The 23,445-nt window shown below is 44.7% G+C and overlaps 1 protein-coding gene across 1 annotated transcript in view; it reads left to right on the top strand.

Moving 5' to 3' along the window:
• Positions 1-23,445, top strand: part of LOC140573970 (dynein axonemal assembly factor 5-like) — a 51,785-nt gene that overhangs the window by 2,769 nt on the left and 25,571 nt on the right. Inside the window, exons 2-6 of the mRNA XM_072693618.1 lie at positions 363-547; positions 1,257-1,381; positions 2,795-2,913; positions 8,758-8,990; positions 12,205-12,429. Coding sequence (XP_072549719.1) covers positions 363-547; positions 1,257-1,381; positions 2,795-2,913; positions 8,758-8,990; positions 12,205-12,429 — 887 coding nt within the window. The remainder of the gene's footprint in view (positions 1-362; positions 548-1,256; positions 1,382-2,794; positions 2,914-8,757; positions 8,991-12,204; positions 12,430-23,445) is intronic.

Raw genomic sequence — 23,445 nt, 5'->3', positions numbered from 1 at the left:
GAAAATATGTAATGTACAATAAGTGCCTGCATAAATATTCGCCCCCTTTTAAAGTGACCGACCTAATTCAACAGAGATCCAGGATCCAATCCAAGATTGGTGCTAGCAGTCTCGCAGTGATTGCAGTCACCTGTCTTGCCTGACACCTGACTGAGACACGCTCTAATCAGTATTCCAGATGTTCCATTTGTTTTTTGGAGAAAATATCATAATCATATTTTTTTTTACATCTCCCAGCCCTGATATCTTCTACTCTTAGTCATATCAGCCTCCATTGTTCTCTTTCATGAGCAGCTCTTTTCTGACAGCTCCTTCTTTGTGTCTGCGTTTTTTATTTTTATTTTATTTTTTATTTTTTTTAGATCACTTCCACATGCAGGCAGAGAGTCTGGTGAAGCCCCTGATGCAGACGCTCTCTCACCAGCACTCCCGTGTGCGGGTGGCGGCCACAGAGGCGACCGGTGCCGTCATCCAGTACGGCACAGGAAAGAACGTGGATGATGTGCTGTCTCACCTGGCACAGAGGCTGTTCGACGACTCTCCACAGGTAAGATGACTTCCTGCTTTCCTGACAGCAGAGCTGACCAATCTCAGCCCTAATCACACCTGGAGACCAACCATCGTCTGGCAGGCCTCAAGAGGGCAGGTGTGTTAGAATATGAAAAAAAACATTTAACAGCAGCTACTTCTGACCACACGGTCTGACCCATCGCTTGTAAAAGGACTAGCCTAAAATCCATTAAAAAGGCTGTGTTGCAAATAGCTTACATAAGGAAAACACAGCTCCATAGCATACATCCTGCGCAATGTGTTTGGCGAGGCTTATTGGTTTATTGCATGTTACGCCCAAAACACACCCATGATTATTGGGTGTGAAACCCCTGTTTCACTGGTGACTGTGAAACCCCTGTGTCACTGGCTGCAACACAAACCCAATGCCTAAACCCCATGTGCTTAACAGTTGGAAAGGACATCTTTTTATTAAATTCTGCATATTTTTTGAAGACATACCTTTTATTTTAGCTTCTTCAGTCCACAGGACTTGTTAAAAAAATTCCAGACATGCTAAGAGACTTAGACTGTTAGCTGATCTGACCAGATGTGCTATCTTGACGTGATACCCTTTTGTGTATCCTATCCCATCATCTTTCGTGAGCATCATCGTGATTGCACTCCACTTAAGAACACCTCTTAACTGTGGGGAAAATCACCATGACACAGCAAAACTCACTGTATGTATTTCCCTCTGTGTCCAGGTAAGGAAAGCAGTGACGGCGGTAGTCGGTGACTGGCTTCTCCACCTGCAGGACAGATACTCCTACTTCCACAAGCTCATTCCGCTGCTGCTCAGCAGCTTCAGCGACGATATCCCGGAGATAAGGTAGCAACCTGCACACTTCATTACCAGCATATTCACAATTGCTCTGTGTAAAAAGCACCTTAGTATCTCAGATACTCCTTTTTGACTTTTAAACTAGCACACAGAGCTTAAAACGAGCAAGCGTGCGACCATTATGACTGGAAAACTGGGGGGTTGGTGTGTTTGGGCAGTGCTGTAGAGAGGCGCTGTGTGCTGGAGAAAGCAGGTTTGATGAACTAGTGGAAATACAGCTGATTGTTGAGTCATGTTCGAGGCGTCCAATCTCACTAGCCAACTCTGCCCAAACATGGCAATCAACGTACGTTTTTAGGCATACCGACCGCACACTTGCTCGTGTCAATAATTGAAAAGATTTAAACCATGCAAAAAAAAAAAAGTTTTAAAAAACTGTGTTTCAGCAATACATCCATATTCCACGTTAAAATAACGCCACCCTATTTAATATGGAACATATAATTCTAGTAAAAAGATGGAGAATAACTCCAGCCTTGTGAGTGCAGCTCATCACATAACCTCAGAGTAACATTGCAAACATCGCATTCAAATGTGTCGATTTATTCTACTGGAAACAAACCCTGCTGCGCTCATGAGTTATTCTGTTCATTAGTTATACTAAATTGTCAAAGACTTGGACATTTGTATTCAACGTCAGTCAAATTAGAGCAACTGTTGTCACCCAAATAGAGGCAGGGGCATTACGCAAAGGCAAAAGTACCCGGATGCGTTGCTCTCATCCGTACAGTAGTAAGAAAAATGCAAATGAGCAGAGATTCCCACCAGTTTTCAGTTTTGAAAACCAGTCTGTTGAATAATGGAGAAAGTAATCATCAGATTCATAATGAAAATAATTAATAGCTAGATATGAAATAGTAAAAAAAAACACTTATTTATCTACTTGTTTATTTATTTATTAAGGGTCAGTGTATCAGATAATAATAATAATATTAATAAGGAAAGGAAGAAAAAGGAGAATTGTCAAATACTGTATAATGCGATACCATAAAACCATGATTTTTTCGCTGGCGGTTATCATATTGTTAAAACCTCGTACCGCTGCAACCCCATGCTGAATATTTCAGTTATTCCCTGTTAATCTACAACTTTAAAAGTTGTGGGGGGGTCTTCAGGTTATTTAGTAAATGCAGCCCTTTTACATAGAAGGCTACTGTTCTACTACTAGCCCAGCTAACATGTCCATGTGGGCGTGTATGCGTAGCCCAGCTGGGTGGGGCCGATGGGACCAGGAGGGGTTAAACATGGGCCCCATCTGGGTTGTACACTGCTTACTGGGCCTAGATGGGACCCATGTGAGATTAACATGGGCTGTAATGATGGGGCCCATTTGGGAAGCCCAAAGTGTAACTCCAAAGCATGCTACAGTTTTGGTGAGTGGATCTTAAACCTTTTCCTCAGGAACCAGGCTGTGGCGCTCTGGGGGCAGGTTGGCGCTCAGTGGGAGAAAGAAAATGAAGATGATCTGAAGGACAAAATGGATTTTCTCCTGTCCCCGCCTTCTCGGTATCCACCTGGGGGTGAGTTTCACAGACCCTTTAAGAGCCCTGTAGTGAAGGGATTTAAAGCTCTAATCAGAAATGTTGTTGGCAACACTCTAGTTGAGACTATCGTGAGACACCATAGCAACCACTTAAGCTGTGGAGATGAACCATTTGGAACAGTGTAGCAAACACCTGATACACCATAGCAGCCAACCTAGCAACCACCATATGTACCACCTGAGTGAAGTGGTTTTACTGCCCGACTCAGTTTGCTGGTGAATGTCCTAAAGGATCTCTAACAACTCATTAAAGGGTTAAGCTGCAGAGATGAACAATTTGGAACACTGTAGCAACCACCTAATATACCATAGCAACCACCATGAAATACCTTAGCAATTCTATGTCAACCACTTACAAAATGATTGGTATTCACCTGAAATACCATGGAAACCACCTGGGATACCATAAGAACCACCTAGCAACTCCATAGCATCCACCTAGCAACATCAACAGAGCATCACTCACCTGTAGCAGTTTAGTGACCAACCCAGCCACCACCCAGAAACACTGTAGCAACACCATAGCATCTACTTAGCAGCACTTTAGCAACCATCATAGCAACTGTTATAGCAACCACCTGAAATACCTTAGCAACAACCCGGTATACAGAATTCAGACAGTTGACTGGGTCTGTCTCTGGTTTGTAAGGTTAAAACTGAGGTTCTTTTCAGGTTCTCTTTTAATAGAACTCCAGACCAGAAAGTCAATTCCGGGCGAGGGGTTTGGATGGTTTTCACCTCCACAGGATTTCCCCCCCTCTGCCCTAAACCCGAGTCTCATCATTTGAGACTGTATTTTTTTTTTTCTCTGCTTTTTTTCTCAAGTTAAACTGGGTCAGCTGGAGTTTGCCAGTCTGGCAGACCTTCCCCCTTTTATTAATAACTATCATGAGCAGCTGCAAGATGATTTATTAATGACTGACGCAAGATGGAGCACACTGGTACCACTGGGATGAAAGATCTTGGATGAAAAGACACAGTGAACCTCGGCATTCTTCTCTCCAGGCTGGATATCTGCCGTCTGCTGCGCTGCCCGCTAACCTTCAGCAGCATAGCCTGTTGACTTTCCCCGTTCACCTCTCTCAGGGTCGTATGACTTCGAAATGCTCTCTGCATATCTGCTCACCCTGACTTTGTTGAGAAGACACACCGCAGTGGCACGGGCAGGGCAGGTTAAGGGCAAGTTAAGTTCAGCTCAGTAATGAGAGTCTTCCCGTTTCACATTCAGATGATCCTGACCTCTGATGAAGGCTGAGAGGTTTTACTGCCTGACTCAGTTTGCTAGTGAATGTCCCAAAGTATCAGATGATCTGGTGGTTTATACTAACAAGCTGATCTCAGCTACTGTGCAGAAGATTTAGGCTTTTAAGCCTATTATTTAAAAGCATTTCTCTCAGCAATAGTAAGAGTTTTTACTTATCACAACCCTCGATTGGACAGTTTTGAACGTCACTTTTCGGTGTGCATTTTCACAAAATAGTAAGGCCTTGGTTCATCCGTTTATCGCTTTTCCTTATTTTCCTTGGATACAAAACACTCAAGCAGGGACGAACTGCGCTTTTCTGCAGTCATGGCATTTCACCATGCAGGAACGCCTGCAAACAAAGGGTTTTAATCATGCGGGCAAAAAGTAAAAGCAGTCACATGACAAAATGAACTAATCATGCACCCCCACACACACACACACACACAACACCAGGAGCAGCTAGCTGCCACACTTCAATGAGCAAGTGGACCGGGGTCAGGAGAAAAGCCCTAGTGTGAAGACACTCTAAGGCAGTGTGACTTGGGACGCAATAATGGTGATGATACCATGTCCCTTAATCCTTAATCCTTAATCAGATGTCATCACATAACGGCAACTGAATATAAGCCAACCACCAATTCCATCCATTTTTTATTATGGGCACCCTGGTCCATGTCCTCCTTCCAAGTCCGTTGAGACTGAGAAAGTAGGCCTAGTTGAGGTTTTGTGAGCCAGTTTAAAGAGCGAAGCTTTCAGGCGCTGTTCTGGCTTCGACCTCTGGTTTTGCGGTTAAAGGCTTTGCGTTGTGGTGAACTCTCATGCAGAAGTTCTCCAGTGGTATGAAAATTCCTTGTTGCAGAACCTGCAGAGCACAGTGCTTCTATTCACGGTTCCGTCTGGGTATTTTTTTTTCATTAAAGGCAAATGTGCCATTAATGGGGTCAAGTAGTGCAGTTTTGATTGCCTCCATAATGTTACATTGACCAGTTATTGATGCTTGGAGACTTTTATATTGGGGGCAGTGGTGGCTCAGCAGTTAGAGCACCAGCCTAGTGATGACAGGGTTGATGACAGGGTTCGATACCCAGGCTTGGCAAGCTACCTCTGTTGGGTCCTTGAGGAAGGCCCTTCACCCTCTCTTTTCTCCGGGCAGCACCGCAGCGATGGCTGCCCACAGCTCTAGGCACGTGTGCTCACTGTCACTGTGTGTTTGATCACTAGTGTGTGTTCCCTGCATGACGGAGGCGGAGGCCAACTTCCATGTGTCGCTTTACAAGCTCTGCCTGATATGAGGGGCCCCTGGCTGCAACGCAAACTCAAAGCATGCTCAAGCTCAACAGTTGGCGAGGTGTTCTTTTCAGGAACTTCGGCATGTTTTTCTCTCCAAACTGTTCTTTGCTCATTGTGTCTGAAATGTTCTATTTTACCTTCATCCAACTGTTTACAAAATGCTTCAGACCTGTTCAGGCTCGTTGGACTTTAGGATTGTAAGGACGCTGAGGTAGCTTCGAACATCCAAAAGGACGTTTTTTTTTTTGCATTTAAATGTATGCTCTCCTCATTTATTTAAACAAATATTCATTGTTATTTTTTGGAAACCCTACTGTGCTCTATAGCTACTCTAAATCTTACATTTTAAAGTAAACTGTGTTTATTATGGACTCCTCCCTTGACACTGAATTGCTGCTCTAACGTGAGATAGACGCAGATATATGCCTGGGTATTCCTAACACTTTGCCCCGTAGCACCCCTGACTCCTCTCAAAGCAGGAAGATTGATGGATCAGGAACGTTAGGCCTCTTGCCTTTGAACTCCACTGCCCGAGGCACTGATTGGCCGGATAGCGAGCGAGTTAGACAGTTCAGTGCTTTGGCACTTTGGTCCGTGTTTGTGTGCGAGTGCTGCAGCTGAGAGGGGCTTCTAAGTAGCTCGACACAAACCACTTGTTAGTGCTCATTGCTAATGTTTATTAGTAAAATAGAGGACCTCTTGACCGATCCTATTCAGGGTAAACACAGCTTTCCCTTCTGCGCTACGGCAGCTACCACTTATACGCCAGCCCTGGAGCATGTGATTTGCCACCGGGGCTGATCTAGAGGATCTCTACCATCCTGCATGGCAGTTCTGACTAAGTTTCAGTGCATTCAGTGCGGCATAATACAGCACCGTTGGTGGATTTGGTTGCCAGATTAAGGAAACCTCATTCCTCTTATTGTTTTAGGGCTCCTCAATCTAAGTTACCATCAAAAACATTGCAAAGGCCTGTGATGAGTTTAAAATAATAGCATCGATGGATACTGAGATATGTTGTCCATCTCGCACGGCCATATATAGGTTGTGTAGGTGCGGTAATGTGGTAATGTGCTGCTGGTCTAGACAGGTTCAGGTAATTACAGCAGAAGGCTGACAGTAGGAGTTACGGTGATAATAGTGCAGGCCCTGCAGGAAACACACGCTCAGGCTGTCATAGTGGGGTTCGACTCTAATGAAAGGATGGGAATTTGTTTTTAGTCAGTATCAGGACATCCAAGGGTCAAAGGTTCACCAGATTGACCAATATTTTGTGACACCTGTTCATTCATTGGTTCATTCATTGGACTTTTGTTGGAGTGACTGTCTCTACTGTCATCTTCTACTAGATTATGGAGCATTGCTGTGAGGATGTGATTGCGCTAGTGAGCTCAGGATGTTGGAGGATTACCACCCAAACTCATCCCCAACTTCCCAGCTCGAACCCAAAAATATTGCATGGAGAACAAAGTTCCACTGCTCCACAGCTCAATGCTAAGGGTGCGTTATACCCCTCTAGCCCACCTCTGGCACTAGGCATGGTGCCAATAGGTTCATGTTTACCTGCTCCTGAGTCCTATTCTCTTGGCAGTACTTCTCTACAGGGATGAGAGAAACTCTGTGTGTCTGTGTGTGTGTGTGTGTGTGCATTTGCACATCTGTGTAACGGGTGCAACTTGAAGTAGCTGAGTGTGTGCGCTGTTGAAGTCAAAATTGAACTCTTTGGCCGCAATCAGCAAAGATACGTTTGCAGAATCCTTGCCAATTGTGAAACATGGGCGTGGGGGGCTGTAATACTTTTGGGTTGTGTTGCTGCCAGTGGCAATGGCACTACTGCACTGTTGGAGGATCGAATGGATGCAGATGTCAAAAGGCTGGAGATGGAAAAAGAGACAAACCAAAGCTTTTAGGATGGCCCACACAGGCTACTGACCTCAATATGATATTATGCTGTCCTGCAGAAAACATTGGATCACCCAAGGTAAAGCACAGCTCTTAACAAGATCAGTAGCTTTCTGCTGGTTCTACAGATTTACCCTGTCCTTTTCTGCTGTTACGAGACAGGACATTTGGGTACTAAAAGTGTACTAAAACACACACACTTACACACACACACACACACAGAGTGAGCGCTTTAAATCTTGCCTCTCCATATGAAAAGGTCACTGTCAGACAGACAGAATAAGCCGAAAAATCCTGTTTTATCCTGCCCTGTGCTGCCGTGCCGTGTCCTGCCATGTGCTCTCTGTGTTTGTCTGATTTATAACACTGCTCTCACTCTCTTACACTCTCTCTCTCTCTTTTTCTCTCTGATCCTCTTTCATTGTTTTAACGGGGGTAGGAACAGATTTTGACGTTCTGAGGACATTCAGACAGTCCCCAGTCGGAAAAATGCATCCCATCCTGGTTTGGAAGCTCTAAGTATGTTTGGCTCTCGGCATATTGTGATATTTTTACCTTAGTATACAGCTCATGCAAGCTCTTAGGGTGTATTCACACTTGTCCCCAACACATTTCTGCACCCAGGGATGAGTTTTTAGTCAGTATCAGGACATCCAGGGGTTGTACGTGCACTATATTGACAAATGTTTTGGGACACCTACTCATTCATTATTTCTTCTGAAATCAATGGTACTAATAAAAACATTGTTTCTAGAGTAACTGTCTGAGTAATCTGCTGTCCAGGGAAGACGGTTTACCAGATTTTAAAACATTGCTGTGAGGATTTAATTACATTAGTGATCAATAGTGAAGTCAGGATGTTGGTCGATCACCACCCCACCTCATCCCCAACTCATGATGAAGAACAAAGTTCCACTGCTCCACAGCTCAGTGCTGGGGGGCTTTATACTCCTCTAGCCCACCTCTGGCATTAGGCATGGTGCCATTAGGTTCATGTTTGTCCGCTCCAGAGAGTCTTATTCTGGCAGTGGTTCTGTACAGGGACTAGAGAAGCTCTGTGTGTGAATGCATTTGCACATCTGTATCAGCAATGAGTGACACTTAACTGATTCTGGGCTTGTTTTGGGGAGGGGCTCATTATTGCTTTATTGGTTTGCTTTCACACAGAGGAATTCCATTCGATCTCGAGACCAATATTAATCCACGTAAATCTGTGTAAATCTTATTCTGTCTAAATTCGGCCTTAAAATTGTTCCAGTATTTCCAATATCTGCTGTGGGGGTTTGCTGTTCGACCGGTGTGCCACATACTAAAACAGCTGCCAACATTAGAATGTCTGTGAGGTTAGAAGTTCCCTGATTACTGATTCTCTCTCTCTTTTAGTGGAGCGTCCAGCGCTGGGCTGCAGGGAGCTTGTGGTGCGGAACCTGTCAAAGCTGATGCCCGCCTTGGGCCGCGATGCTGGCGACTGGCTGGTGCAGACACGGGTGAAAACGCTGCAGCTTCTGAGGGTTCTCCTGCTGCACGCAGAAGACCACTGCACACAACACCTGCAGCCACTGCTCACAACCTTGTACCGCGCCTGCGCTGACCCCGAACTGGCCGCCAGAAAGCATGTAAGCAAATATATAATTCAGCGTGTTCTTTAAGGCAAAGCCATGAGTCTCGTCTCAGTATTGCTTTCAACACCCTCTGTGTGTCGTACCTACCACAAGTGGCTCCTCGCAGCGCAGTGGGAAGTATCATTTTCAGTTGGAACACACCCTCGGATAAGTTAGCCTCAGTATGCTCACTGCCAGCCATGCAGACTTTGCAATGCCAAGCATTTTTTTTTTTAGTTTGTGGCATGTTTAAACCCCCAAAAAAGGCTCTGGTTTTTAGAGGCTTGATTAGTGTCATTTGGCCCTTGGCAAATCAGCAAATCCAGTGTTATGGTTTTTATGCAGTAATAGCGGCTAATTAGCAAATCCAGTGTTATGGTTTTTATGCAGTAATAGTGACTAATTAGCAAATCAGCAAATCCAGTGTTATGGTTTCTATGCAGTAATAGTGGCTAATTAGTGAATCAGCAAATCCAGTGTTATGGTTTCTATGCAGTAATAGTGGCTAATTAGTGAATCAGCAAATTCAGTGTTATGGTTTATATGCAGTAATAGCGGCTAATTAGCAAATCCAGTGTTATGGTTTTTATGAGTAATAGTGGCTAGTTAGCAAATCAGCAAATCCGGTGTTATGGTTTATATGCAGTAATAGCGGCTAATTAGTGAATCAGCAAATCCAGTGTTATGGTTTTTATGCCGTAATAGTGGCTAATTACTAATTAGCAAATCCAGTGTTATGGTTTTTATGCAGTAATAGTGGCTAATTAGCGAATCAGCAAATCCAGTGTTATGGTTTTAGGCATTTTGCTTAATACCCACAGTGCAAAATTGCCTTCACAGTTGGCAAGGTATTCTTGTCATGACGTGCAGTTCCTTTTTCTTCTTCAAATGTACCTTTGCCGAAAGACTGTGGTTCGAGAGTTTCTGTTTTGACTTTTGATCAGTCCACATCACTTTTCTCCTAAACTGATTTGGCTTCTCTGTAGCATTTGTCAAGTGTTAAGTTTTGAGACAAGGTCAAAGTTAACCCTCAACTCAGCTAAACCCTGCGTGCAGGTTCTGAGCAGTCATATGGGGGGGGTTTGATTTGCTTGTCTGACCAGCATACAAGCAGCACTCTCTGAGAGTTTTCTTATCTTGACCTCCACAGTTCCCTCTGTGTGAAGTGCTTAACAGGTGAAGCCGCTTGCCTAATTAGCCTATCGACTCAACATACCGATATTGATGAGCGTCAGTAGAAGCTTTTAAAGAGTCAGTCTATATAAAGCTTGGAAATCTGATTTAGCTGACCGATCCTATTTAGGACTGGTGTGACATATGTCAAATATGTCAGGTTTTGCATATGAATGTACACCGACCAGCCATAACATTAATACCATTGACTGTTGAAGTGACTCTACAGTGGTGGGGTTTATTAGGGAGCAAGTGAACAGTATGAAGGTGATGTGTTAAAAGTATGACAAAGGACTTGAGCCAACTTGTGACGTCTAGACAACTGGGTCAGAACATCTCCAAAACATCAGACAGGTTTTTTTTTCCTGGTATGCAGTGGTCAATACCTACCAAATGTGGGCCAAGATACGACAACCAGTGAACTGGTGACTGGGCCATGGGCATCTAACGCTCATGAGTCCCCACCTCACAACTTGAAGGATCTGCTGCATTGGTGCCTGGTTCCACAGGAGGCCTTCTGAGGTGTTGTGGAGTCCATGCAATGGAAAGGGCAGATCTGTTATGGCGGCACAAGGGAGATCTAGTGTGAATGGTATGACTGTTTGATCGTATTCCCTCTATCCACTTGTGTAGTGAACTGCTTTACGGTACTACGACGTTCAGCACTGTTTCAATCCATGCTCTTACCCTCTCTACATCTACCATTATCAAGCCCTTCATGAGCTAATTTGTGAGTAATAAAGAGGGAACACACTCAAAAAATACACACAGCAATGAATCCCTATTGACACTGATGTAAGCCGTCATTGATTCTATGCAATGGCTGGCTTCATGAAGGGCTACGCGTCATAACCATCCATTTGCTCTGCACCGAACATTATCTTATAATTGACGTCAATTACAGTTTGTTGTAGAAAACCCGTTGACCTAACGGCAGAGTTGCGCCGACAGGAGAGTTTGTGCATGTCTTGTGTAAACACCGTTCAATTACGCTAAATCCTTTCACATGCGGCACTCAAAAGATGAGGACACAATGTTTAATGTCTGCTAAGCAACACCACATGCCTGCTATTATAGTTAAAGACTCTTCCGAAGCCATGAGCTGATTTTGGCTTTCATCTGACCCCTGACAGTCGGGACGTCCCTCAGAGCATGACCCCGAGCGATGCATTGCCAGTCACATCCGATTAGCGTGGACGCGACTGTTAAGTAGTGCGCCATCACCATCAACGTCACACTACATAGTGCATTACAGGCCCAGACTATGTAAACAAGCAAGGAGTTTTCTGAAATATTTGATAGGGAAGGTAGGGGCTGGATTTACAGAACCTTCACCTACGAAGAACCTGACAAAGAGTCATATGTTTAACACTAAGAAATGACCCGAGACCCAAAAAAAGGAAAAGAATCAAGGTGTTGCAGTTGTCCTGTTTCATTCAATGTCCAGACCAACCCAATTGAAATTCTATGAGAGGACCTTAAGAGAGATGGGCATAAACAAATGCCCACGAAAGTAACATTGTAAAGAAGCGTCGGCCAAACAATGAGAGACTGGTCAGAAAAGTCATAAAGAAAACTGTTACTTCAAGTTATTGCTGCTAAAGGTGGCTCAGCAAGCTATTGATTCATGGGGTGTACTTTGGTTTGAATGGTATGTTCATGGAGGCCCTCTCAAGTATATCTTGTTCAGATTTTGACCATTTTAATTGAAAACAAAAAAGAAACATAAGACTCTTATCCAATACAGTGTTCTAGACAAATTTGGATATACCAAGTATGATTAAAAAAATATTAGTTCATTCATAATCGTTAATTAGTTCATTAGTTAGGATATTGCTTTTTTTAAACTAGTTTCTGGATTTTTGTCCATTTGCCTCATATTTTATTGCAAAACTCACTGTTCATTTCAGCAATCCACAATCAGAAAAATATAATTTGACAGGTTCACAGGGTTCCATTATGGGGTGACACCTTTATTGCTTAGAGCGTAGAGTTTAATCCACCCAAAACACATTGCTTTTCCTCATCCTCTCTCTCTCTATCATTCTCTGTGCAGTGTTTAGAGTCGGCAGAGCTGCTGGGTGTGTTTGTGAATCCAGAGGTTTATCTCCGTCTCTTACTGACTGAAGTGAGCAACTCCCCCTCATCCTCCTCTCCGTGGGGCCCGCTCATGGTTTTGGGGGCTGTGCTAAAGGGCAGCTCCAAGGAAGCGCTCCGGCCACACCTGCTCCAACTCGGAAACACACTCGCTCAACCCGACGTCTGCCAAGACTCTCAGCAGGTGAGGGAACAGACCATGACTTTCTGACCTTTTCTGACCTTTTCTGACCTGTCCTGACTGCTGTAGGTCTGTGTAGTGCCAATCATGGCTCACAGTGTGCTACTTTTTTGGCATGGCGGTTTCAGGATTTATTGCATCACAAATAACGTCACAATAAGATCATGATAATTGAAAAATCATTTAAAAAAAACATTTAATTCAAATTAAATAACAATGGTTATTGTGAAAGTGATGCATTACTTAAATCTAATCTAAAGTTTTTCAATGTATAAATAGTAAGTGTGAACCTATTTACCACCCTGTTATGCTTGTCTCCGAATGGAACAAGCTGATTTTTCTATGGAGGGCTTGTGGAAAAACATGTGCTCTGCTATTATTGACTGGTTCATGGCATTATGAATACTTTAACAAAAGTTTATGAATTTTTTTCCTCTTTCCTATTTTTGGGCTTATAAAAAACTTTACCTTCTAGCTTGTAGAAACAGCTTTAGCAGCAATAATTTCTGTATGACTTTATCAGTCTCTTATACCGTTTAGGAGACATCTTTACAATGTTGCTTCAGTTCATTAAGGTTTGTGAACATTTGTTTATGCACAACTCTCTTGAGGTCCTGCCACAGAATGTCAGTTGAGTTGAGGTCTGTACTGGATCATTGGAACACCTTGATTATTTTCCTAATCAGCCATTCTGTTGGAGATCTGATGCTGTGCTTGGGATCAGTGTCAGGTTGCATGACCCAATTCCAGCCAAGCTTTAGCTCAGTGACTGCAAGGTGCCCAGGTCCTGTGGCTGGTACTTGTCTTGTTGCAGGATCCAGTGTGTTTATATATTCTAGTGTCGGTACAATTCGTCTTCTAAAGAATTAAAGTCTTTAAAAGGTTTTCTAACTGGTTAAAATAGAAAGAGAGAGGTGGTGAGAAATTAGTTTTTATGTATAATGGAGTTTTAAAATAAGAAAGGGGGAAAAAATGTCTAAAGGGTTAAAGTGGAAACGGGGGGGGGTTGCAAGGTTAAAGTAGATAAGACACAAAACTCAAAAGACACAAAAAAGACAAAAGGGTTTAAGTTGAAGTGTTTTTTCTGAAGAGTTAAAGTGGGAAAATGTGGGTTTTTAAGGTTTAAAGATGGAGATGGATGTTCTAAAGGGTTTCAATGGGAAATGGAATTTCAAGTGGGACTAAAAGCTTTCGGCTCACGGATCTTGAGCCTGTCAAAAAAATAAATCCTTGGTAGTTATCTCATTTTACTCAAGCACACACAATTTATTTATATGAACGTTGTTGGCCCGCTTTACCACATCAGTATTTGGCAACTTACACACATCTCATCAGCTTAGCTCACTGTCTCACTTTGTAACTGTTGCACAAGTCCAGTCCTGAGGGACCCGCTGTGCTGTTTTTGTCTCTTCGCCGCTCTAACACAGCTGATTCAACTCCTCAGCTCATCAGCAGGTCCCTCAGGAACTCAAACAGGTGCGTTAAAGAAGGGGAAAACACTAGCCTAAAGTGCATGGGGTCACCTGGACTGAAGCTGAATCCAGCTATGCAGATGAACCGTGAATCATCTTTCCTCAGCCAGTTTGTTTTTGCAGGTTTGAGACGTTAGTGATGTCTCCTGGGGTTCGGTTTTGAGTGTGGTTTCCAAAAACCGGCTTCCAGAACCCGTCTGAAATGTGCATGAATATGTGCTGTTTTCCAGCTTCTTCTGCAGTTCAAAGCTTATTTGCTGAGCGAGCTTGTTTTTATACGCAACTCTGGCAGCGTGCTCCTCTCGCGCTCGCTCTTGAAAAACATTTGCTCTGCTCTCCACACGGGCACCTCACACACCACTGTGGCAAACACTCTATTAAATCGAGCGCTTGTGTTTGAGCGCAGGTGTTTTGGCCTCGTGATGACATTTTTGAATTGTTGGACACTTCGGTACACATCTTGTGGTCACTGCTCTTGGGCTGAACTCCCTAGGACGACCTGACCTGGCCATGTTGGCAGTTGCCTTAAATGTTCTCCACTTGCAGATTATTAAGCGGACAGTGGAACGGCTGATTTCTGACTGTTCTGGGATCTTTTTAAATCCCTTCCCAGACTCATCTGTATCTACAACCCCTTTCTGAAGGCCTCTGATGGAGCTCTTTGGATCTGGCAATTCCACTCAATCCAACAATCCAAACTAAGACCCTGTTTACACCTGCCCACTAGGATCTGGATTTTATTGTAACATGCGTTTAAACTGGGCAGTCAAATGCGTCTGCAGTACAGTCAGAAGTTATCCAGTTGTGAGGCTGAATTATTTATAGAAACACCAGGATCGGGTTTGAGTCTATCGGCCGACAGTCAACGTTAGGGTTCTCTAATCTGATTAGATCTGGGGGCAAAAAAACTTGATTGGGACATGCCTAGCATGGGGACGTTACCTCAATCTCTACAGTATCTCCAACTCCAATCTTCATTCAGTCCCTCTTTATTCTCTTTATCGCCATTATTCAAAGTTCTGTCTGTTTGACAACTTCATAGAGCCCTTTAATAAAACATGAGGGAACCATATTGTCCCCTACACTTCCTGTAGTGCGCTACAGTTGGTTAGAATAACCGAATGGATCGTATGGACACCAGAGTGCGTTATAGAGAACTTGTTATTGATGCAGTAGAGGTCATATTGCCCCCTACACTTCCTGTAGTGTATTACAGTCTGTCAGAAGGACAGAGTTAACCACATTAACAATGTAGAGGACTTCTGGCAGAATTCTGGTTGGATATATGACTGCTCTTCTTGGTAGAAATCAACTAATTTTGTTGGTGTCTTGACACGCACCTGACTTTTTAAGAACAAGCGGATATTTTTCAAAGAGTTGAAGTTAGGACTTTGGGGAGAGCATTTTAAAAGCTTAATGTTGGCCCTGCTGCATGCATTCCAGAACCACCTCTGATGTGTGTTTGGGGTCCTGGTTCTGTTGGAGCACTCAATTGCATCCAAGGTTCAACCATCATACTCATGGTTTGAAGTTATTCTGAGGAAGTCCTCTTTGTTTTCATTATTCCATCCATTTTGTGCAATCTACCACCGGTGCCACTGGCAGCAAAATGACCCCAGAGCATGACCCTACCACCACCATGCTTAACAGTTGGTTCTGAATGCCTCGCCTTTACCCCTCCAAATATATCTCATCTGAACATCCAGCTTTTCTCCAGAAGGCTTTTTTCCCCTTTTATCCGCGGGATCTGTTGCAAACTGTAGTTGAATTTGAAGGAGTTTATTTTGCAGCTTGAAAAACTGTCTCTCAGCCTATAGCGATGCAAGATTTGCTTGACTGTAGACAGTGATGCATGATGTTCCAGCAGCTTTCAGTTCTCGGCAGACCTGTGACTCTGTGGTTCTTAGGTTACTCCTGACTATTCAGAGTAGTGTCCTCTCAGCTGAGGGTAGCAGTTTGGGTCTTCTTCCAGATCTTGGCAAAGTGGCTACGGCTACCAGTAACTCGTACTTGTTACATGCATTTGTTTGAACTGATGATGTTGGAATCTGCAGTTGTTTAGTAATGGATCAAAGAGACATTCCTGACTTGTGTAAATCTATGATCATCCTTCTCAGACCTGAACTAAGCTCCTTGAACTTTCCAAATGTACTGTGTGCTGGTCAAGCCAATGCGTGCTGTCAAACTAACCCTTTTTATGTGGGCACTGAGAACCTAGCAGCTGTAGTCAATCATGATCACTAGCAGGAAGTTAAAAGGTCTTGGCACGTTAAAAGACATTTTTGAACTTGAATTCATCATCTTAGTGGGTGACTCACAGTACTGAAGGCACATGTTTTTACTGACCCCACATGGCATGGTGTACAGTCTCTTTCTCCCTCCTCCCCCTCCCCTCTGCCTTTGCCTTTTACCACATTCAGCTCACTTTGATGCAGGAATAGCAGCGCTTGCTGTCGCCGCAGGGCCTGTTTTTTCGCCTGCACCCGTGAACCCCCAGCGGGCCGGGCAGGAATTTCCTCTACGGGTCTGCAATAATAAAAGTGGCTAAGTTCACCCTGACCACTGCGTATCTGCCCCGACCCCTGCTGACCCTACCTGCCAGACCGCCCAGTTGGTTCACTCCAGTCCTTTCTGCCATGCCACACTGAACCCACCCTTGAGACCCCTCCTCTGCCCCCTGCTTTCTGTTTCCTGTGCTTTTCTGTCATGCATTTTCAGAGCAATAGTGGTGACATGGTGACGGATGGAGGGAACAGCGAGACATGTGCACACACACACTTTCTCACACACACACACAGCTGCAGTTAGACCTATGATTGTCCCAGAGAGAGAGTTTGAGTTTTGTCTATACTTTATTAACCATCAGTTTAAACAGATAAACATTTAGCATCAAGTGTTGTGCTGTGTTCCATTTATCTGGGAAGTTGGATGTCGGAGCTGGGAATGATGTCACACCCGCGTTCCATCTCAAAACCTTTTCAAAAAACAGTTCGCTAAAGACTTCAGAGTTTATCGCAACTGATTTGACAATCCTTTACATGTGTTTGATGGCGAATCTAACCAAAATATGTCCCGCTTTTTATGTCCTAGGGTTTCATTTCAGTTAAAACCAGAATCCAGCTTTCCCCTCCTGATAAAATAGAATAAATTTCACTTTCGCTTGAACCAAAATAAAGTGACGCAACTGGCACTTCAGTATGCTGAGCCAAAAACACAGGAAGGGACCCTAGTTCTCCAGTCCCTTCTGGCCATGTGCCCATTTTCTACACAGCCTCTTATCCTCCTCAGTCTTGCAGAGCATCTGCATGGGCACTCTACTGGACCTCATTCACAGAGTCTCTATGCCAGCTCCTCTGCTTTATCACGGTCCACTCCAGCAGTTTTAATCAGGTGCCTAACTGTGACCAGACTCGCCATTCTCATGTTCTCAGACAGACCCAGGTCACTTTATCCGTGAGTGACAACCGGGCCCCATGGATAACCAGTAAAGAGAGCCAGTTGAGATCTGCTTCTTTGCCCTGCAAGTTCATAAAAAGACAGTTCAGACAGTCTCCAGTGCCAGCCCTCCTGCCTTGCGTAAGACAAACCGTGCCACATGTAGAGCATATACAGGGCCTTAAAAGCTTCTGTAAACACTGGAGCCTAAAAATTGCTTTCAAGATGCAGGACACCCGGACACCCTTCATCTCTTGATAAATACAGAAAGAGTTGCTGAACCTTGTGAAGTTTATTCTAGATAAAATCAACAGTAAGAGCCTGAATTCCCATTAAAAGGCCATGGTGAGGTTCAAGGACCGCCAAACGATGCCAGAGGGAAGATGCTATCAGATTATTAACAGCCCCCCCCCCCCCCCCCCCATGAGCCGATCACCCCTAATTAAATTATATTTAACCCCACCCCCTTAGACCAAATCATCCCAGTCGCCCACCAGCAAGCCCAGACAGATGTGGCATCACTTAAAATCTTAACATCACTACCTGCTGTAATTTACTACTTTATCGTCTGCATATGCTGCTAGACAAAACCATGGGATGTCCTCAGCTATTCAAAATCCACTAAGGCTCCTCCAAAGACAGTGGAGCCTTGGTCCAATAGTGAGGTGATTTGCCAACACTTTAGAGAGGACCTTGTAGTCCGTGCACAGCAAACTTGCTGGCCTCTACTTTTTAACCTCACCTTTCTTGGGCAGTAGGGTCGAGGACCACCCTCCGGCAAGTCCTCCCCAACCACATCCTAAAAGAACTTTCAAAATCAATCGAGAGGCCATAAATGTCAGGTCCTTTCCCTGTGGTCATGCCCTGCAACGCCACCTGAAGCTCCTGCATGGTCATCTCCTGCATTTTGCTCGGGTGGCACCTGTGACAACACCTCATAGAACACCTAGAGCACAGCTCTGGGAAGAACTCCACAGGCCCTCATCTGAACTCTCATCAGCGGAGGCAGTGAACGAACCTGCCATGTCCATTCTTTTTCCCCAGACTGAAGAAAAACTTTGATGGGGCGTCCATCTCAGAAAGTGCTCCCTGCACTCTTCCCTCCAGCAGATCTGCTAAAGCTGTTCTTTCATCTTGGAGTGTCTGAATGTGGCATTGATCCCCTCCCGGAGTCGACCAAGCTGTGGAAAAACACTGTCACTTTCAAGTCCAGTGACGGAACTAGCAGTGCAAATAAACACCCCAAACCCCACCCCACCCCCAGCACCGGTTTGCTACAGTTCGAGAGTGAGTTCGGTTTGCTACAGTTCGAGAGCTTTTACAAAATCCTACACCTCTTTCTTGGAGCTACAGGTTACATAAACGCACATACAAACCAGATAAACATTTGAAAACTTAGCAGTTACTTTCAGAAGCCATCCCTCAGTCACCTTCTCATACTTATGAGACTGGGGTAAAAAGCTCTTTCTGAAGAGTGCACCTTTGCCAGCAGTGAAGGAATTCCTACGTCCTACTACCACTCTGCCACTCCAGCACCATGGCGCTCAAAAGGCTCAACACCAATTCTTTCAGACGATGCATTTCAGGTTCCTCTATTCCGCCCTCCTCTTCGCTCCTCATTAACTCCTTCACTGACTGGATAAACAGCTCTACATTGGGAAAATACTCTTCCACTCTAACGGTCTGCTTGCTTCTCAATAACAAAGGAATCTGAGGATTCCCCCTCCGAGTCAGAGTATTCGTCAGATTCTCTCCTGCCTGCCTGAGACTGGGCTGGAGACACTAAAACTGCTTGTTTTGGACTTTTTACCCCATCAGATGGACTTAGCCCTGTTAGCCAGCCTTTTAAACATATGCTCCTTCCTCATCCCTCCCTCACACTGCTCCTCTTCACCCACCTCCATCCCAGTCCCCTGTACAGCACCTACACTGCCCTGTTCCTCAGCACATCCAAACTACATCTATGCTCCTGACTCCCACCTCCCTCATCTCCATGTCCCCTGAGCCCATCTGCCAGGACTTTCACCTGAGCCCCACCAGCCGAAGCTGCTTCAGCACGGACTCTGTGGCCTTACTCATACAGTTCCTTACTATTTAACCCTCAAATCTTGGTTGTGGCTAAAACAATTTAAGGACCGTAAAGACCCCATCTCCTGAAGGACCGTACTGATATTGTGAATGGCAGAAATAGCTTGGCCGTGCTGAAAGAGCTCACGCAGTAAAACTTCATCTTTAATAAACGGAGGGTCATTGCTCAGGGAAACGTTCTTTGCTGGCTTTATGAGAGTGCATCTTTCAGCACAATGCCCCTCTCCCACCAGTGTGTTTTCCTTCTCTACCTCATCTAAAAAACAGAAGAATTATTCTGTTCCACCTAGAGGCAGGCTGGATTCCTCCACTGAGCACTCTACACCCACCTGAGACAGAAAGCAAGATCAAGCCAGTGCACCAGATGGCAAAATCTCCTTCAATCCCTTTTCGAAACTGATTCTCTTGGACCGTAAATAAATAAACTTTCATCAAAGGAGCCTGAAAACTTCAACCCCCTGTCCTTAATTAAAACCAAGATTGGACCCAACCCAACCATACACACTGGAGAAAGTCATGAAACACTGTCTCTAATGTCCTGCAAAAAGGACAAGCATTCCCAACTGAGGGATCAATCTGTGCCCTGTGTCTGTTCATGGCTAAAATCCCTTGCACAATTCCCCACTTGAGGATGACCCAGTCTAAACCACTGTCCATTAAGTTTCTAGCATGTGTTTTAAGCTGTGAAAGTCCAAGGATTTGCACATGCAAGATACAAAGTCTGCTTGTGAAGAGTACAAACATGTCCAAAAGTCAGGGTACCCCAAGACAGGAGCATCTCAATGACCCTCCTTGCAGTCTTCCTAGCCCAAGTCCATCACCAGTTCAGGGAAAACAATCCCTTCGCTCTGACCCTTTTCTACAGGGGCCATGTCCAGGATGCTCACACACAGCAACTGCTGTGCTAACACCCAGTCCATATCCCTCTGTAAGCTAAGTAGTGAAGGCCATTAGAGAGGACACTAGCTTCCCGGCTAAGTAGTGACGGCCAGTAGAGAGGACGCTAGCTTCCCGGCTAAGGAGTGAAGGCCAGTTGAGAGGATGCTAGCTTCCCGGCTAAGAAGTCAAGGCCAGTAGAGAGGACGCTACCCTCCCAGCTAAACAGTTTTAAACAGAACTGCTGCTAAATAAAAAAGCAGCACTACTTCTCTTCTTTGTTTGCACTGTCTAATTACTTTTACTCAAAGTTACTTTTAGCATAATCAGATAAAACACACATTATTATAAATAGATCCTTTCGCTACACAGCAGGACTGATCTTCATTTACAAGCATTCCTGGAACTCCTCTTAGTCTGTTCACAAAGCAGCGTGACAGAATCGTATAGTCAGAACACAGGTCTCTGGTTTTTCAGGAGGCAGAGATCTCCTTTCTTCGCTATGAGAGATGAAACATTGCGCTGACAGCTTTTTGGAAGCGTGCTGGCATCAAAACTAGCCAGCAGAACTTCAAACAAGTCCCTTCCAACGATTCCCCAGAGAGCCTTGTACAAGTCAACAGATAAACCATCAACACCAGGTGCTCGTCCAGCAGTGAGCTGAAAGACAGTCCCGGTGACCTCATCAAAAGTCACGCTGCACCTCTGTAACGTGTCCGTTATCCCTGCAGTCTGATCCTCCTTGGCTGGTGCCACCCACTGGCACTGTATTTTCCAGCTCCTTCACAACATCACAGGGTGTGATAGCGGCTCATCATCTACTGCAGCTGATCCCTCAACCGGAGCCAGTTTCTGGTTGCTGACTCACCTGCTGGTTCCCCCATAGATGCAAGGGTCGAGCTGCAATGGCCAGGGCTTCCCCTGCTCCGGCGCTCACGCTAACCTTGCGCTTCTTCCCAGGACAAGCACGGATGAGATGGCCAGTCTGTACCTTCAAGTCTTCAGCCCCATCCCTCAGAACCATGTACACCAGCCTCCATAAAGACACCAGGTGCTTTTCTAGCGCTGACTTGCGCCCAAGAGGATCTTTTTAATGAATGAAATCAGTTTACCAAACCGAAAGAGAGTTTCATCTTTGATAAGAAAGGGGGGTGGGGGGAGTGCTAATGAGGTGCACAGGCGTAAACTGGTCTTGTACCACAATACACATGGGTCTTGCACTCCAGCTTCGCACTGTGCCGGCGAGATAAACTTTCCGACAGGTTGAGGTTTGGAGACGTCACTTTTGCACAAGGTGAGGCACAGACCGACAGACAAAGAAAAAGAGAAAGTGAGACAGACAGACAGACAAAGAAAGAGAGAAAGTGAGACAGACTGACAGAGAAAGTGAGACAGACAGACAAAGAAAGAGAGAAAGTGAGACAGACAGACTGACAGAGAAAGTGAGACAGAGAAAGTGAGACAGACAGAGAAAGTGAGACAGACAGACAGACAAACAAAGAGAGACAGAGCGAAGTATGAGTGTAGAAGAGTGGTGGAGCACCTACATATAGCATCACAAACAGTGCGGTCTTCAAGAACTTTACAGCACAGCCACAGTGGGTGCGCACACACACACACACACACACACGCCTGTTTTTAATATCACACTGAATATCCACTGACAAACCCAAGACAGAACAGATGCAAGTGTGTGTGTGTGTGTGTGTGTGTGTGTGTGTGTGTGTGTGTGTGTGTGAGTGCATGCATGCATGCGTGCACGTGTGTGTTTGGGTGGGAGTTGGTGCAAGTGTGTGTGTGCCTGTGTGTGTGTATGTTTGTGCCAAATTCAGATAAAAGGCCACCTCAGATGCCACAGAAGTATACTTTTAAAGAAAGAGTGAGTGAGAGAGAGCAGAGGGAGAGATTAAAGGAATGAGAGAGCAGGATAGGGACAGAGTGACCAAAGGAAAGAGATATAGAGAGAATGAAAGGGAAGAAGAGGTGAAGAAGGAAGGACAATAAAAGAAAGAAACCGAGAGAGAGAGAGAGAGAGAGAGAGAAGAAGGCAGGAGAATGAATGAAAGAGAGAAAGACTGGGCGAAAGAATGCAAGGGAGAGCGAGAGAGGGGAAGAATGGAGGAGAATGAAGGAAATAAAGAGAGAGAGGTTGTGGGGGCGAGAGAGTGATAATGAAAGAAAGAGAGAGCGGGAGAATGAATGGGAGAGAGAGGAAAAGCAAGCAACATTAAAGTAGAACAGAGAGAGAGAGAGAGTTAGAGTCAGATAAAGACGGATGGAAAGAGAAAGAGAGAGTGAAAGAGTGATCAAGAGAGACTCAGAGAGAGAGCAGGACAATGAACGAGAGAGGAAGAGGAAAAGGGAGAGCGGGAGGTTTTCCTTTGATCTGCAGTAAAAACAGGCAGTTTGGGAGAGGGAGTGGGAGAGGTTTGATTTGGACAGAGAAGCGGAGTTGGGATGTAAAACTATAAACTATAAATAGTCTTCAAAGTGCGGGGCGGGGGTCTCCAGAGAGAGGGGGGTGGGGGGTGCAGGGCCTTCACCCCTACAGCCTCATTTACCAAAAAAAGAACACAACAAATGAGTTCAGAGAGAGAGAAAGAATTAGTGTTTCTGTGGATTCTTTCATAGCTACTGTTGTGAAGTTGGGCGAGTTTTACAGAACACTTATAAAACTAACTAAATAAATACATACATAAATAAATAAATAAATACATACATACATACATACATACATACATAAATACATGGTGTGCTCATTCGTGCAAATCCAACCAATCCAATAACCAAAATTCACCAGCGCTGCCAACTGTGTCCCATCACTGCATTATTTTTGCACTATTGGCTCTTTGGCTTGGCTGTCTGAGCAGAGGGGGCAGGATCAACAACAAGGCCCCTAGCTTCAACATGATGCTAGCAGCTCCGGCGGGAAAAATGACACTAAGCTTAGGCGGTTTATAGGGTAATAGGGTATAGGGTAACAGTTATAGGGTAATAGAGGAGGTTTTTTTTAAGCACGCCATGTCTGTTGGGTCACACTGATGGCCAAATAAGCAGATGGCCAAACAAGAGTGAAGAGAGCGCAGCAGTGGAGTAACATGGCTGAATTCAGAAATGCAGGGGCCTGATGATGCGCAGAGGGAGACCA

The sequence above is a fragment of the Salminus brasiliensis genome, chromosome 12 (genome assembly GCF_030463535.1).
Source record: "Salminus brasiliensis chromosome 12, fSalBra1.hap2, whole genome shotgun sequence".
In the NCBI taxonomy this organism is placed as follows: domain Eukaryota; kingdom Metazoa; phylum Chordata; class Actinopteri; order Characiformes; family Bryconidae; genus Salminus; species Salminus brasiliensis.
The sequence above is the reverse complement of the archived record's forward strand: the minus strand, read 5'-3'. Positions and strand labels throughout refer to the sequence as shown.